The sequence below is a fragment of the Lingula anatina genome, chromosome 1 (assembly GCF_051362555.1).
Source record: "Lingula anatina isolate TDL-2025a chromosome 1, LinAna3.0, whole genome shotgun sequence".
NCBI classification, from domain to species: Eukaryota; Metazoa; Brachiopoda; class Lingulata; order Lingulida; family Lingulidae; genus Lingula; species Lingula anatina.
In genome coordinates, this window is record NC_141767.1 from 23,581,210 (window position 1) to 23,597,264 (window position 16,055).

At 38.5% G+C, this 16,055-nt stretch overlaps 2 protein-coding genes across 3 annotated transcripts; both read left to right on the plus strand.

Moving 5' to 3' along the window:
* Positions 1-563: 563 nt before the first annotated feature.
* LOC147764142 (sodium-dependent glucose transporter 1A-like) lies at positions 564-3,841 on the plus strand. The gene is made up of 3 exons (XM_087002156.1): positions 564-662; positions 1,264-1,549; positions 1,843-3,841. The coding sequence occupies exons 1-3, from the start codon at positions 564-566 to the stop codon at positions 2,988-2,990; spliced, it is 1,533 nt and encodes a 510-aa protein (XP_086858282.1). The 3' UTR covers positions 2,991-3,841.
* Positions 3,842-7,336: 3,495 nt separating this feature from the next.
* LOC106157178 (sodium-dependent glucose transporter 1A-like) lies at positions 7,337-16,044 on the plus strand. 2 transcript variants are annotated; one of them, XM_013532726.3, is made up of 4 exons: positions 7,337-7,689; positions 9,142-9,427; positions 9,724-12,184; positions 12,580-12,720. In XM_013532726.3, exons 1-3 carry the CDS (start codon positions 7,498-7,500, stop codon positions 10,878-10,880), a joined length of 1,635 nt encoding a protein of 544 aa, XP_013388180.2. In that variant the 5' UTR covers positions 7,337-7,497; the 3' UTR covers positions 10,881-12,184; positions 12,580-12,720. The 2 variants fall into 2 exon arrangements, with proteins under 2 accessions (XP_013388180.2, XP_086853841.1); XM_086997715.1 differs by lacking the exons at positions 7,337-7,689; positions 9,142-9,427 and adding an exon at positions 14,251-16,044 and having other exon boundaries at positions 10,885-12,184; positions 12,580-12,865.
* The last annotated feature ends 11 nt before the right edge of the window (positions 16,045-16,055 follow it).

Here is a 16,055-nt window from a genome sequence, read left to right on the forward strand (position 1 = left end):
CTAACGTCGCTTGTGTTGCATCATAAGGTTCTGAACCCATGTGTACGATATGCCAAATGCCATTTCTACTTCCATAGATGAGTTTTTAGGGATTGTAATCTGAGCTTATCTTATCCTGAACATTTATATGTTAATTACATGAAAATCAACGAAACTTATTCCACAGTCCTCTGTACTTCAAGTCAAGTCACATAATCTTTTGCCGACATTCTTGACAAGTTGTGCCACATTGATGTATGTTTTGTATTGAGAGCAAAACGATGATATGATAAATCACGTTTTTAAAAATCTAATCTGAGGAGGAATTATTTCGGTCGTTTTTTCAAGAAACACTCAAAAGAGTTTGAGTTAATTTATTATAAAACTAACTGCAATTGTGGTATAAACACTGCAAAGACCCAAACGGGATCTGACCTAATCCAGTTAGTAAGTGGAACTAGATTGGGATCTGGCCTGTGACACATACATGTACCTTGTCTGCTGCTTATATATACCTATGGCACTTAAGGTCAACTGTTGAGGTGATAAAGTTTACTTGTCCACTGACAGACAATTCGGAAATCATGGACAATTTGGACGAAAAAGGTTTTTGCTCTCGATCCCTGTCTGTCAGAGGCAAGTGGTTCCAAACATTTGCAATATGTGCTGCGATGATGGCTTTGGTGAGTGAAGTGAGAGAAAATTCGTCAAGCACCAGCATTAGTATTTGTCCTTCATGACATTATGTTTTGTCTTGGTGATAGTCACCCTTATCTACATGTAGTTCGAAGTCTGACTCGTAAGTTTTTGGCCGATTTCAAGGTGTTAAGTCGCTATGAACTATACATGATTTATTATGAATTCATATGAATGTTTGCTGACAATTTTTTTCAGAACATTGAGTATATCGGGTGACTAAGAACGTTAATTTCAAAGTTCAATAATAATGTAATCATCGGACAATTTGATAATTGGATTCAAATCACTTTATGTTACTTCAACTTCAGATTCTATTTCTCCAGCACCATATCTCAAGAGAACCGATGACATCTGTTTTGGAAAATTGAGTAATTTATTCAGTGCTAAATTTGCTTAATTGAGGGGAGTGTGATTTCGATAGCCCACCATAGGAGAAATTGAATTGCACATACTCAGAATTTTGGAATTTTAGTACAAGATAAACTTTATTTACTGACTTATTCCAGGCCTGGGGTCTAACCCAATATGCTAAGAACAGAACAATACATAAAAGAGTAAAATAACTTGACCTCATTTTTTATGTAGGGGACAAGCGTGTCTATCCCTGGACCCACGTTAATTGATCTGAGGAAACAAGTTGGTGCCTCCGTGGAATCGGTCACATACGCCATCAGTGGCCGTTCGGCCGGTTTAATTATTGGGTCCATTAGTGGCGGCATCTTCTTCGACCACATGAACCATCACTTGATCCTCAGTTTGGTGATGATATTAACTGCTGTAACAAATGTTCTCATTCCGTTTGCTTCACACTTATCGGAACTGGCAGCATGTCTGGCAGGACAGGGTATAGTGATGGGATGCTTGGATACATGTTAGTATAAAGGTCCTCTGGTCATTTGTCTGTATATACTACCCTTAACTGTTGTCTTTGTTGGAGGGATTACGGGATTTTAACTATAGCTCTTTGGTGGGAGTAAGACTTAAGTAACATTTGGTTCAGTTGGTAAAGCCAAAACAATCAAAGGCAACCGTATGCCAGTCAATTCTGTAACTAGGATTATCGGTTGATTTTAAAACGTTCTGTTGAAAACTTACCTCTAATAAAAATATGATCTGGAGATAGAATATAAAAATTCTTTCTGTTCTTGACCATTTACATTTTAGGTGGCAATGCCATGATTCTGGAACTGTGGGAAAAGAAAAGTGGTCCATACCTTCAGTTGTTGCACTTCTCTTTTGGCGTTGGTGCATTTGTGGCCCCCATAATTGCAGAGCCTCTACTGTCCAAAAGAATGGACGTTACCAACAATGAAACGTCAAATGTATACGAGCTGCTGTTTACTGGAGAAGATAATGCATCTCTGCATCGTCATGTAAATGACACCCTGGACATTTGGAGCCAAAACGGAGAAACAATACTATTGAATGCGTATCCAAGTAACGTTACATATACATCGATCTTCCCCAACGGGTCAAGTGAAATCTCGATCATTAACACAGTGGAAATGTGGACAGAAACACGCATTATATTTGCCTACATTAGTGTTGGCATGATTGCTGTACTTTGCACTATACCTTTTATTGCAATTTCTCATCAAGAACACAAATGTTTATACTGGAAAAAGGCAAAGGCACATATTCCAGAAGGAGCCCAAACAACTCGAGAAGATTCCATGTGGTTTAAAGTACCTTTCTTGCTCATCTTTGCATTATATATCCTATTGTATGTGGGCCTGGAAATTACTTTTGGAACTCTTGTAACCACATTTGGATTTGAGACTCTCCACTGGTCTAAACCTAAGGCGGCAAACCTGTCTACTGTTTTCTGGGGCTGCTTAGCCACCACAAGAGGCCTGTCAATCATAGTGTCAAAGTTTTTGAGCTCTACTGTAATGACCATGATAGATCTTGCATTAATGTTTCTTACAACGATGATTATGTCATTTTTGGTTAACAGTTCGGAGGCAATAATGTGGATTTGCACAGCTCTATATGGGATTGGCATGGCTTCCGTTTCCCCTGCCGGAGTTTCATGGGCGAATAGGTATGTCCACATTACCGGGAAAGCTGCATCCTTGATTACTGTGGGATCAGCAGTAGGGATGCTTACTTTGCCTGCACTTTTTGGCCACTTCTTCCAAATCAACGGGATGTTTTTTGCATATATATCATTAGGTGGTGCAGTAGGTAATGTAGTTTTGTTCACTATCCTGTATATATTTGCTCGCTTCCATGGTGAACGATACCTTCCCGTCCCTCAACAAGTGCAGGATAATAAGGATGAACCTCACCAAGACACCACAGAATTGTAACTATCAATATTAAAATTAATTTTTCAAATTATTTTCCGTCATAACCAAAATCCAGGCGTGTTGAATAAGGGACAACAGAGTAAGAATCAGCCGAGGAGTCAACGGCCATTTAAGAAGCAGTTTTCGTGATTAAAACGAATATCCTGCGAATATTTTGATTCTGAACACTGCCCCACGTTGCTATACTAGTTGCCAAAAATTTGGGACCTCAAGGACCTAAGATATTCATCCCAATTGTTTTAAAGGGGGGAAAATTATTCAAGGTCTTGATATTTAAGGGCCGTTCAGAATGAAGGAGGTAGCACTAGCTATAATGCTCACTGACTCAAATGCAATCAGTTTAACTGACTCATGACTGACATATCACGGCATGGCATCACTAGAAAATAAATTAATTGTAATTGTTTGTCAATCTTATATATATATTACAAATTTGCAGCATTCCATAAATTTCTCATTTAAGGCCATCTTCTTTGTTAGTGAAAAAACTGAACTGTCATCAATCATCATCCTCACCTTCCACATGTCATTGGGTTTTTGGCCATTCTGGCAAGCTTGTACAATATTCTTTCTCGTGTGACTACCCTGTATTCATTCCTAATATAAAGGTTAGTTGGTAACTTTTATTATATAATATTATATAATATAATTTATTCTTTTGAGGTCAGAAGCTCCAATAAAACGTGGATTTCAAAACATTATTTATGAAGAAAGATGATAAAGAATAGTTGCAACTGCTATTTATCGTTTGCCATAGATGAATTGTGCAACACTCTACAAAGCGTTTTGCTAAAGTATAACGTTAAAATGCATGTCAAAAACACAGGGACTATAATAGTGATAATGCTGAGCTAGATAACTTTTACCTGAATATTTATCCAACAGGTAATTTCATAATTATATTTCAAGTATTGTTGCTTCGATACGTAGGGGAATGTAGTTAATACCATGGGTGATCGTAAAAATAGATGAAGCCCAGACTGCATGAAAAAAATTGAAATCCCACTAGATTAACATAAGATACATGCAATGTAGCAACTAGCCCCGATTCAACGCCTGGTTCAATAGTTAAAGACGATAGGACAATACCTTGTGTTGTTAGTTTTTTTGTTTGTCAGGAATGCGTGATTGCCTGAATGTTTGTGTGAGAGAGAATTCTGGTCCAGAATATGTACACTATATGTTTTTGCCTTTGAACACCAGTAACTGGAGTTTCGCACACACATCATTCACTTTAAAACGGGTGAATTGTTGAGAGGGCCAGTAACTAGAAGTTCTAAGATACTCCCCTAGCAAAAAAAGTGTCACTCCTAATGCAATGCGTAGAGTGATATAGAAAATCATTTAATGAACCAATGGTTATTATTCAACTTTAAAAAGGATTTTTTCCACAAAATGTTACTGATTGTACAACCAATGAAAAAGCTAACCAGTAGTAAAAAATCATAGCCATATTTTAGTATTTTGTATAGTATCCTCTGGATTGGAGGACGCACCTGACGCGTCTGTGCGTGCATGGAGTCAAAAAGTTCTGTAACGTGTGCGGAGTGACGACGTTCCACATATTGTGGTTATCCCACAGGTATCCCACAGATCCTTAATGAGGTTCTGATGTAGAGATCAAGCTGGCTATTGTGGACAGGGGGGGGGTCTGAAAAGTTTTGCATGTAAGCAGTCTGCTGTTTCATTGAATGTACGTGGAGTAGCATTATCATGCTAAATAATAAATGGGTAGTCATGTTCCCCAAAGACATTTCCTTTCCAATTGACTTAGTTAAGGTTAATGTCTTTGACCACTGCCAGCTCACCTACACCATTGTAGTCAATAGATTCCATACCATGAATTATGTGGGGTGCGTCCTGTCGACAAAAGACAGGAAATTGGGAAGTAACTTCTTACCATCTGTTCCCCAAACTCTTACGCGTCCATCATTTCTCAAAACGGTTATTCTACTTTCATCTAAGAACAGCTTCATTGCCCAGTTTTGGGCTGCAAGAGTTCTGGTATACCATCTAACTCAACGTAGACGTTGATCACGGGTCTCCAAGAGCAAAACCGCGCCAAAGTAACAGCGATTGTGGAGACGTCTTCTGACGATAAACTGGAACATATGGTTTGCCCTATTCTTGTTAAATGTTGTAGTCAATTAAGTTCCTAAATGTCAGGAAACGTTTTCTACGAGGAAGGCTTGATAACACCATTTCTTATCTGGGTGTTATTTTCTTCGGTCGGCCTTACCCAGACCAGCTTGCCAATGGTCCCGTTTGGTTATAATATTGCCTTAACCTATAAATGGTTCTCTTCTGGCAATTCAGCAGGTCAAAAATCCCTCCTGTGTCAACCGCTCGCTAAAAATTGTCTCTCTCTCACTTTGGAGCCGCATATTAAAATAATTGGTGTTGGGGTATATTAATGGTCAAGCTAGATGTAGGAATGTTTTACTACTCACATCCCTGGTTTACATGATGATCGGTTGTTATATCTAAGTAAAATTTGGTTAACGGGTACCGTGTTGCAATGTACATGAGGTAGGGTTGACACTTTTTTGTTAGAGGAGTATACATCATATATCATATGTCATTATTCGGGATATATTCGTCGGGGGATTCCTATACTACGTGATACATAACTTCCTTGTTGTTTACATTTTTCATTTTGGGTCACGTACTGAAATGATAAAGTTAACTTGTCTAATAACAAACTTTAAGTATGACATGGAGTTTTCGGGGGGGGGGGGGGGGGGGGACACTAAGCTCTCGATCCCTGTCTCTCAGAAGCAAGCAGTTCCAAATAGTTCCAACTGTCATTATGATAATGTTGCATGGTGAAACGAACTCGTCCCCGTAAATATTAACATCGACATTGAAATCAATTAAAAACAAAATAAAACTGCAGGCTACAGTGGCACTTGAATGCAGGCATGAACAGAACGTACTAGTAGTCAGGGTAACCTATACGATGGAAAGGTTTCACTACGATAACAGATACGACCGAAAACTATTCCAGGTGCTAGAAACTTACAGTTCATTCATGTAATAGATTTCTGCTAACACACATTTGAAACATTGAAAGAATATGTTGCTGTCAATCGAATCAGCTCCAAATCCCCATAGATACCATGTTTGTATTAAAAATAAATCCAGTCCGACGGCCTGTTTTAGCCAAGGGTACTGGTTCCGTAACCAGTCTGCGAAAGCAACCAACTCATCTTCGTGCAAATGGGAGTCCTTGTTTGTGTCTATGACGTTGAACCAATCTGAAACTATGTCAAACCAACCAGGACATAATTCAGTTGAATAACACGAACAAGCTTCGTCTATTCGTCTATCGCGTATCGATGGTGTGGTCTTACCGCTCATAAATAGTGCCGCATGAACCAACATTATTATTGCCACTGTAGTGCCGTTCATGTTTACGGTCCTTAGATCTGTAAAATTTACATATGTTTCTAAATGTTTAAAATATCCTGACATAAACGCCATAAAACGAGGATTAATTTTAATTTTAACTAAATGCATTTTCATTTTCATTACCTGTATATAACTCCTGAGGATGCAACTTGTATGACAGGCAGTTGCTGCAGCATGAAGGTTTCAATCTTTTGTTGGGAACAAGAAATGATATAGTGATATTTAACTCTTCAGATAAATGTCTTTGAAGGCCTCATGCATACGGGAATCCATTAACTGGCTTTGAATTAGACGTTTTTGTATTAAAAGCATTAAAAAGAGAATATCTGATGCAGGTGGCAGTTAATGGCAGCGATGAAGACTTGGGGCGCGAAATGTTGGTGGGGGATCAAGGCGTATAACAGGGGCGTATTGAGGCCGTCTTCTGGGTCTTCCGGAAGACGGTCAGATTTTACACATTTACATTGACGGGTGGAGGATGGATTAACAAAGATAATTTGGAAGACTGTCAGAAAATATATCTGGATCCACCCCTGCAACGTATATGACTTTCGAATGTGACAAGAAAATTCGACAAATCAGCTTTGTTTGTCTTTATTGTATACAGGAAACCTGTCTAGGCTTACCCAAGATTACGTTTATCGATTTTTACGTTTACCGCTATTAAAAATTTACCTGAATGAGTCTGCATACGAACGTTTCACTGTCTCGTAAACTGATAGATAGTGCGCTGATGTTGTTCACGTGAATGTCAAAAATAAAAATGGATTAATATTGTGCGGTAAAATGTTGGAGATTTTTCGATTTTTTTCTCTCGTCATCGATAAGCCATTGACGTCAAGAGATTCCGGTGCCGAGACAGCAGGCCCAACAATTATTATGAGAGCAAAATGACGGTATGTTGAATCATGTTTTTTTAAAATATAAGCTGTGAACAAATTATTTCGATCGTTATTTCGAGAATTTCGAGATTCAAATGGAAGAAAAGCCCATAGTAATCACCTTAAATAAAAGTAAGTATTAGTGAGAGTCACATTCTAAAACAAAGTTTGGTCAACATCAATTTATCAGGGGATTCCACAGGCTTTGCCACGTGATGTATACCTTGTTTCCTGATTACCTATTACATTTCGAGTCAAGTGCTGAGATGATAGAGCTCACTTTTCCTCTGACGGATTTTAAGGAAAGCATGGACTATTCGGACAAAAACAGTATATGTTCTCGATCCCTGTCTGTCAGAGGCAAGCGGTTCCAAACATTTGCAATATGTGCTGCGATGATGGCTTTGGTGAGTGAAGTGAGAGAAAATTCGACAAACACCAGCTTTATCATTTGTCCTGACTCCTATCATGACACTGTTTTGCCTTGGTGAAAATCACCCTTATCTACATGTAGTTTAAGTTCATTTACTCGTTAGTTATTGTTCGATTTCAAGGGCTCACTGAATCGTACAGTCTCTATGCTTTTGTTAAGTTGTAACTTTCGACAATTTTTTAAAAAATCTTAAGCCCGTAGACCGTAACAAAATCGAGATAGCATTGCGCAATCCACGCACGGGAATTGCACAGGCACTGCACGATCATTGTACGTTGGGCTTGCTGTTACAACAACGCAAGGCGATCCTACGATAAGCCAGGGTCCCAACTACGTTTTGGACGCACGGTTTTTAGGTTCCTTGCGTCCGGCTAGGACGTAGCTAGATCGCAGGGAAGGTTTAGGACCTAGGCTTTACAGAGCTGTCAAATGATAAGCCTTGATTACATTTGCCACGGGCGCCGCACGACTAAAGTGTATACGAATTTTTCAAAATCGTAAGAAGGTACGGGCTACATTTACATAATGTGCGGAGGCAGTGCTACTTCTCCAACATTACCTCGAGGGGAGAGGTGAAAACGTATTTTGTTAGAAAAATGCTCGTCCGGAGCCCTTTCAATCTCAGTGCAGTTGCCGCACGCCTTATGTACGGCTTCATTATAGATTGACACGCTGTCAGTGCACTATTATATACATTGCAGCGAGAAATATAAAGGGGGGTATTTTATATTTTCGAGGAGTTATTTTATTTTTTAAAATCAGCACAAAAATACGTGCATTATTAATTAATTAGATGCAGGAAGAAACAAATTTTTGGTATCTGGATGATAGTAAAGGGTAACAATATCCTTTAAAAAGCTTGTCAAAAGTTTCAGCTTGACAAAATCGTAGAGGCTACAAGATACAAGAAATCTGAACCAAACGGGACAAGCTCCGACCGATGACTGGACTATTATTCCTGATCAAACTCCAAGAAACCTGTCAAAAGGAATACCTTGCCGTTTTAGGACCTGGCAGCAGCTAGATGTGGCCAGTCGACCGCTGACCGTTGCAGTGACTCGACACCGATATGAGCGTCTTTTTTGGGCGTACCACTCTTTCATAGATGATAATTTGAATACTTGATATTACTTCAACTTAGAAAGATTCTTCTTCTCAGGCATCATATCTCAAGAGAACCGATATTGACGCCGTTATGATAATATCTATTTTGGAAAACAATCCAATTTTTTTAATGAAACAATTTTGGTTGATAAATGTCACATTTTATTTTTACTGCTTACTTGAGTACTCCTTCGATAGCCCACCATGAGACAAATTGAGTTGCACACATTTTGGCATTTATGTACAAAATAAACTTTATTACTCACTCATTTCAAGCCTGGGTCCAAATATGATAATAAACATAATGCCATCTTTTTTGTAGGGAGCAAGCGTGTCAATCCCTGGACCCACGTTAATTGATCTGAGGAAACAAGTTGGTGCCTCCGTGGAATCGGTCACATACGCCATCAGTGGCCGTTCAGCTGGTTTATTTATTGGGTCCATTAGTGGCGGCATTTTCTTCGACCACATGAACCATCACTTGATCCTCAGTTTGGTGATGATTTTGACTGCTGTAACAAATGTTCTCATCCCGTTTGCTTCACACTTATCGGAACTGGCAGCATGTCTAGCAGGGCAGGGTATAGTGATGGGGTGCTTGGATACATGTTAGTATAGTGGTCCTTTAATCCTTCTCCTGTATAAACTGCCCTCTATTGTTCTCTTACGGAGGGCTTACGGGATTAGTAGACCTGTGGTGGGATTAATTAGAACTTATCTAATAGCTAATTGTGTTAATAAAGCCAAACTAGGCCAAAGGCAAGTTGCAGCAACCAGTTGGCCAGCCGATTCGGTAATTTGGAATATCGCTTGATTTTAAACTGTGGTATTCCTTTGAAAACTTAGCTATAATCAAAATATGATCTGGATCTGGAATATTTACCATGCACCATTTACATTATAGGTGGCAATGCCATGATTCTGGAACTATGGGAAAAGAAAAGTGGTCCATACCTTCAGTTGTTGCACTTCTCTTTTGGCGTTGGTGCATTTGTGGCCCCAATAATTGCACAGCCCCTATTGTCAAAAAGAATGGACGTTACCAACAATGTCACGTCAAATTTATACGAGTTGCCTTTTACTTTGGAAGAGAAAACATCTCTAGATCGTCCAGTCAATGATTTCCTGGAAAACTCAAGCCAAAAAGAAGACCAGTTGCTATTGAATACGTTTTTAAGTAACACTACATACACGACAATCTTCACCAACGAGTCCAGTAAAATCTCGATTATTAACACTGTGGAAATGTGGACAGAAACGCGCATTATGTATGCCTACATTGGTGTTGGTATGATTGCTGTACTTTGTACTATACCTTTCTTTGCAATGTCTCATCAAGAACACAAATGTTTATACTGGAAAAAGGTAAAGGCACATAATCCAGAAGGGGCCCAAACAACTCGAGAAGATTCCATGTGGTTTAAAGTACCTTTCTTGCTCATCTTTGCATTATATATCCTATTGTATGTGGGCCTGGAAATTACTTTTGGAACTCTTGTAACCACATTTGGATTTGAGACTCTCCACTGGTCTAAACCTAAGGCGGCAAACCTGTCTACTGTTTTCTGGGGCTGCTTAGCCACCACAAGAGGCCTGTCAATCATGGTGTCAAAGTTTGTGAGTCCTACTGTAATGACCATGATAGATCTTGCATTAATGGTACTTACAACGATGTTGATGTCATTTTTGGTTAACAGTGCAGAGGCAATAATGTGGATTTGCACAGCTCTATATGGGATTGGTTTGGCTTCCGTTTTCCCTGCCGGAGTTTCATGGGCGAATAGGTATGTCCACATTACCGGGAAAGCTGCATCCTTGATTACTGTGGGAGCTGCGATAGGGATGCTTACTTTGCCTGCACTTTTTGGCCACTTCTTCCAAATCAACGGGATGCATTTTGCATATATATCATTAGGTGGTGCAGTAGGTAATGTAGTTTTGTTCACTATCCTGTATATATTTGCTCGTTTCCATGGTGAACGATACCTTCCCGTCCCTCAACAAGTGCAGGATAATAAGGATGAACCTCACCAAGACACCACAGAGACCACAGATTTGTAGCTTTCAATATTTGAAATTATTTTAGCTCACAATCGAAAATAGGGTGTGCAGAAGATTATGAAATATTGGCCAAGGAATAATATGGCCATTTTGGATACTGTTTTCATGACTGAAATGAATATCCTATTAGACTTTTGATCCGCGTCTCTGTCACACGTTGCTAAAAAAACTGGGAGCTCATCAACTTAACATATATTCACCCCGATTGTTATAAGGGGACAAAAGTTATTCAAAGCCTGGGCATTATGTAATATCTATGGTTCAACATTATATTTTCTTAAGTTGACCACCACTGAGAAATCGCCACATTTTTAAATGAAATAATTCCGTCCCCATATTATCACAGACAAAAACCTTTTTGAGTTGCATTTCATTCTGAGATAGGCTTTGCAAGACCCGCATGTTGCATCGAGACACACAAACTGTGGATTTACGGTCACTACCTAATACATACCATATTTGCTTCCATAATCTAGGATTCATTAATTGATAAATAACCGTTTATTCGTTATTTTTCAATGACTAAACGTATTCATGAGACATGTAAAGTAAAAAAAAAAGTCAGCCTGTCATAATTGATATATTGTGGTATGGTACCACGACAATATCACTAGAATTCAAGTGCATGTGTATGTAACTTAAATACACTTTTGCTAATCATATGGAATATTGATTTTGTAGCATTTTTTATACACAACTCGTCGCGCTGACATTGTAGGGATACAGTTAACGTAGTTTTTAGTGCTTCGTGATATGAGATTCTAATATTTAATTTTTTTTAAATGTCTTTTCTGAATGGACCCATAAATAAAAAATATTAGAATCACTTAAAATACCATTGCATATTCTCAGGAAAAGTCGAAAGGGAGTACAAAGGCAACCAGTCGCTACTGGGGGTGGGTCATCTGTTTCTGCTCTTGTAAAAAGGGGTGGGCCATGGATTATGGTGGCAAATTAATGGGGGAGGTCCCATAAAAATAAATTTCTGTTATATGATTCCCCCTGGACTTTTTTAATCATTTAGTCTAAAAACAGGTGCTTAGTTGAGAGGGCCAGTAGGTAAAAGTTGTAATACATCATATAACATTATCTATCCACCATATCTTGTTTGCTTTTACATGTCTTGTTTGCCTTTACGTATGTTATTTGGGTCAAGTGCTGAAGTGATAAGGTTCACTTGGTTAATAACGGATATTTCGTATGCCATGGAGTTTTCTGGCGAAAAAACTTTCAGCTCTCGATCCCTGTCTATCAGAAGCAAGTGGTTCCAAATATTTGCTATATGTGCTGCGTATATGACTTTCGTAAGTGAAAGAAAATTCAACTGTGTTTTTCTGTCTAAAAACCTGTCTGGGTATCGCCAAGATTACGTTTATTAAGTTCGTTATTAAAAGGGAATGCTTCAATATCATGCCAGTTACCTTGAAGAGAAAAGTGAAGTCTTATATTTGATAGCTGCATCAAAGTTAAATGCTTAATTTTAGATGCGGGATCAGGCCAAATTTGTTGATGAATATAATTAATAGTTGCATTTGTAAAAGTTTTCCAATGTGTCTAATAACTCGCCACGAAAAGGATCGATATGTAAATATTGTAGTTTTCGATTTCTGATTATGAAGTGAATCTTAATTATTTACTACGTGTGAAAGAAAATAAGATTTGTTGACACGGTAAAACGTCATCTTAACGTTTCATGTAGGGAGCAAGCATGGCAATCCCTGGACCCACGTTAATTGATCTGAGGAAACAAGTTGGTGCCTCCGTGGAATCAGTCACTTACACCATCAGTGGCCGTTCAGCCGGTTTAATTATTGGGTCCATTAGTGGCGGCATCTTCTTCGACCACATGAACCATCACTTGATCCTCAGTTTGGTGATGATTTTGACTGCTGTAACAAATGTTCTCATTCCGTTTGCTTCGAACTTATCGGAACTGGCAGCGTGTCTGGCAGGACAGGGTATAGTGATGGGGTGTTTGGATACATGTAGGTATAGGGACCATTCCTATCGCACTAACTTTGGTTGGATCTATCTCCAAGGGGATTCTCGCTAAATTGCAATCAACTTAAGCGGCTTGGATGTTTGTCACGCCTACTGAAACAGTTTTGGGGTAATTAAAAATCGTTTAGCAGCTTCAGTAGGCGTGGCGTGCCACACATCTAAGCCTCTTAAGCTGAAAGCAATTTAACGAGAAACCCTTTGGAGATGGATCGATCCTGTTAGATCGGTCTAAGTGTGGGAACCCAGTCAAATAGGTGCTCGGCAGATTTTGTACGTGCTGATACAGACTGACTTCCGATTGTTGTTTCGGTGGTAGGCCTATTTTGGCTAGATAACGAAAATATGCTGTAGGCTGAAACAAACAGTAGGTCTGCATCTTGAAATATAATTTTCTTTTAAATGATGAGCATGTTTTTAGAGGACGCTGCCTTATGGCGCCGAGCAAAATATGATCAGATCAGGGCCCCGTATCTCGAAAGCTTCGCTATTTTGCGCACGTGCGCGAGCATGGCGAGCGTGCCCTATTTGGTAGTGCGATTGCACCCACCTGCTATCTCGAAGCCTTAGCAAACGCAACGCAATTATTACCTCAAACTCTACTAAAATTCGATTGCCGCACAAAGTGAAGACGTCATAACACAATTACACAAAATGTAATTTTTTTCACCACGACGCAAATCAAGAGGTTGTTTTTATTTATAGGAATATCATAATTACAAATACTGATATTTGAAGTATTTGACACCAATAAACACACATTGGTGAGTAGTGTTCAGTCTCACAATAATAGACATTGAGGAAGGTCGCGGTGCGACCGAATGCTTTGTTTCTGCTTTTTCATTTTGTGTAGAAAATGACACTTTTAAATTTATTATTATTATTATCAATAGACTACAATTAAATTCACCAGATAATATAAAATGATGTATGAAATGTTTAATTTTGAAATTTTTCTGCATAATAAAACATGACTTTAGCATTCTTCACGTGAATATTTACCGCAAGTTTTTCTATCAGAGGTACCAGTGATTCAATCAATTAAAAGCTTCCATGTTTTTGTTATATGTTTTATTATATGCTATTATGACTAGCAACCCAAACCTGCCACCATGTTTAATTACATGTAAGACACATTAAAATGACGAATTATGCATACGCAGAGGCGACTAGTTTGTATCGCCGCAAATAATAGCCTCGAAACTAAAGGTGATTTCGTCATTAGCGCACGGCCGGGATTTGCGAAGCTTTCGAGATATGGGATAACGCACGCTCGCCATGCTTGCGCACGTGCGCAACATAGCGAAGCTTTCGAGATACGGAGCCCCGGGGATGTTTTCCTTATAACTATTAGTGACCATTTATCTTTTAGGTGCCAACGCCATGGTTCTAGAACTGTGGGGAAAGAAATGTGGTCCATACCAACAGTTGTTGCACTTCTCTTTTGGCGTTGGTGCATTTGTGGCCCCCGTAATTGCAGAGCCTTTATTGTCAAAAAGAATGGACGTTTCCAACAATGAAACCTTAAATTTAGACAAGGATTTTTTTACTTTCGAAGAAAATACATCTTTATATCGTAATATAAATGATGTCTTGGGAATCTCAAGCAAAAAAGGAGACACGATAGTATTGAATCCATTATTAAGTAACACTACCAGTACATATACATTAATGTTAACCAACGAGTCTAGTAAAACCTCGATCCTTAATCCAGCGGAAATGTGGACAGAAACACGCATAATGATTGCATACATTGCCGTTGGCTTGATTTCTCTACTTTGTACTTTACCGTTTATTATAATTATTCATCAAGACGGCAAATGCTTATACTGGAAAAGACAAAAAGTAAATATTGAAGTTGGTGTTCCAACAACTCGTAAAGATTCCATGTGGTTTAAAGTACCTTTTTTGGTTCTTTTTGCATCGCATATCTTTCTATTCGTGGGTTTAGCTATTGCTTTCGGAACCCTTGTAACAACATTTGGCTTTGAGACTCTCCATTGGTCTAAACCTAAGGCGGCAAACCTGTCTACTGTTTTCTGGGGCTGCTTTGCCACTGCAAGAGGACTGTCAATCATGGTATCGAAGTTTTTGAGTTCTACTGTGATAATCTTCACGGATCTTGCAATAATGGTACTTTCAACGGCGGTCATGTCATTCTCCGTGAATAGTGTCGAGGAAGTAATGTGGATATGCACGTCTTTGTGTGGCATTGGCATGGCTTCCATTGCCGCTGCTGGGTTTTCATGGGCAGATAGATACGTGCACATTACCGGGAAAGCTACCTCCGTACTTTGCATAGGGGCTGCAGTAGGATCGCTTACTTTGCCTGCACTTTTTGGTCACCTCTTCCAAATCAGCGGGATGTATTTTCCGTACCTGTTATTAGGCGGTGCGCTATGTAATGTAGTTTTGTTCACTATCCTGTATATATTTGCTCGCTTCCATGGTGAACGATACCTTCCCATCCCTCAAGAAGTGCCGGATAACAAGGATGAACACCAAGACACTTCAGAATTGTAAAATTCAATTTTGAAATCACTTTACTAGGATCCATAGACTGGTATTCTCTAGTTGTTCACTTTAAAGCACATCAAATTTTTAAGAAATGCACTGAAGAAGAAACTATTATTTTTGTTTAATTATGGCATTTTACTATTCAAAAAGTTGTACAATTTAATTTCATATTTTCTCCTTAGGCTCTACTGCTTATATATATATTTTTATCAAATATGTTTAGTCCGTAATCTTCAACTACATGTATCAAAAGTCAACCATTATTTTTATTCATATATCATTTATTTATTTATTTTTTGCAATGGGAAAAAAAAAAAAAAAAAAAAAAAACGAAAATTGACAAAACGTCAGCATATAGGAATTCCACTTCACCTCAACCTTACAAAGAAGCATCGTTTCTGTGTGCACAAGTTGATAACTTGCTGTACTAAGAGCAATTTTATCATGACATCAGCAAGTGTACTGCATGTGATGGTTAATGAAAAATTCCTAGCTTTATAAAAATCTTATTTGTTTAATTTTCATAAAACATTATACTCATCTTCCACAAAGATCAATGGCCATAGAGGAAATCTGGTAACAACCCAAAACAAAATTCAAATGCCAATTGCAATGTTATTTCATAATAAGGAATAATTTCCCCAAATACTTTTAACTCTT

Bases quoted from the DNA above. Each gene is read 5' to 3' on its own strand.
- LOC106157178 (XM_013532726.3), top strand. From the start codon at position 7,498: ATGTATACCTTGTTTCCTGATTACCTATTACATTTCGAGTCAAGTGCT. The intron at 7,690-9,141 runs GTGAGTGAAGTG...TCTTTTTTGTAG, and splicing joins GTGCTGCGATGATGGCTTTG to GGAGCAAGCGTGTCAATCCC. The intron at 9,428-9,723 runs GTTAGTATAGTG...TTTACATTATAG, and splicing joins GATGGGGTGCTTGGATACAT to GTGGCAATGCCATGATTCTG.
- LOC147764142 (XM_087002156.1), top strand. From the start codon at position 564: ATGGACAATTTGGACGAAAAAGGTTTTTGCTCTCGATCCCTGTCTGTC. The intron at 663-1,263 runs GTGAGTGAAGTG...TTTTTTATGTAG, and splicing joins GTGCTGCGATGATGGCTTTG to GGGACAAGCGTGTCTATCCC. The intron at 1,550-1,842 runs GTTAGTATAAAG...TTTACATTTTAG, and splicing joins GATGGGATGCTTGGATACAT to GTGGCAATGCCATGATTCTG.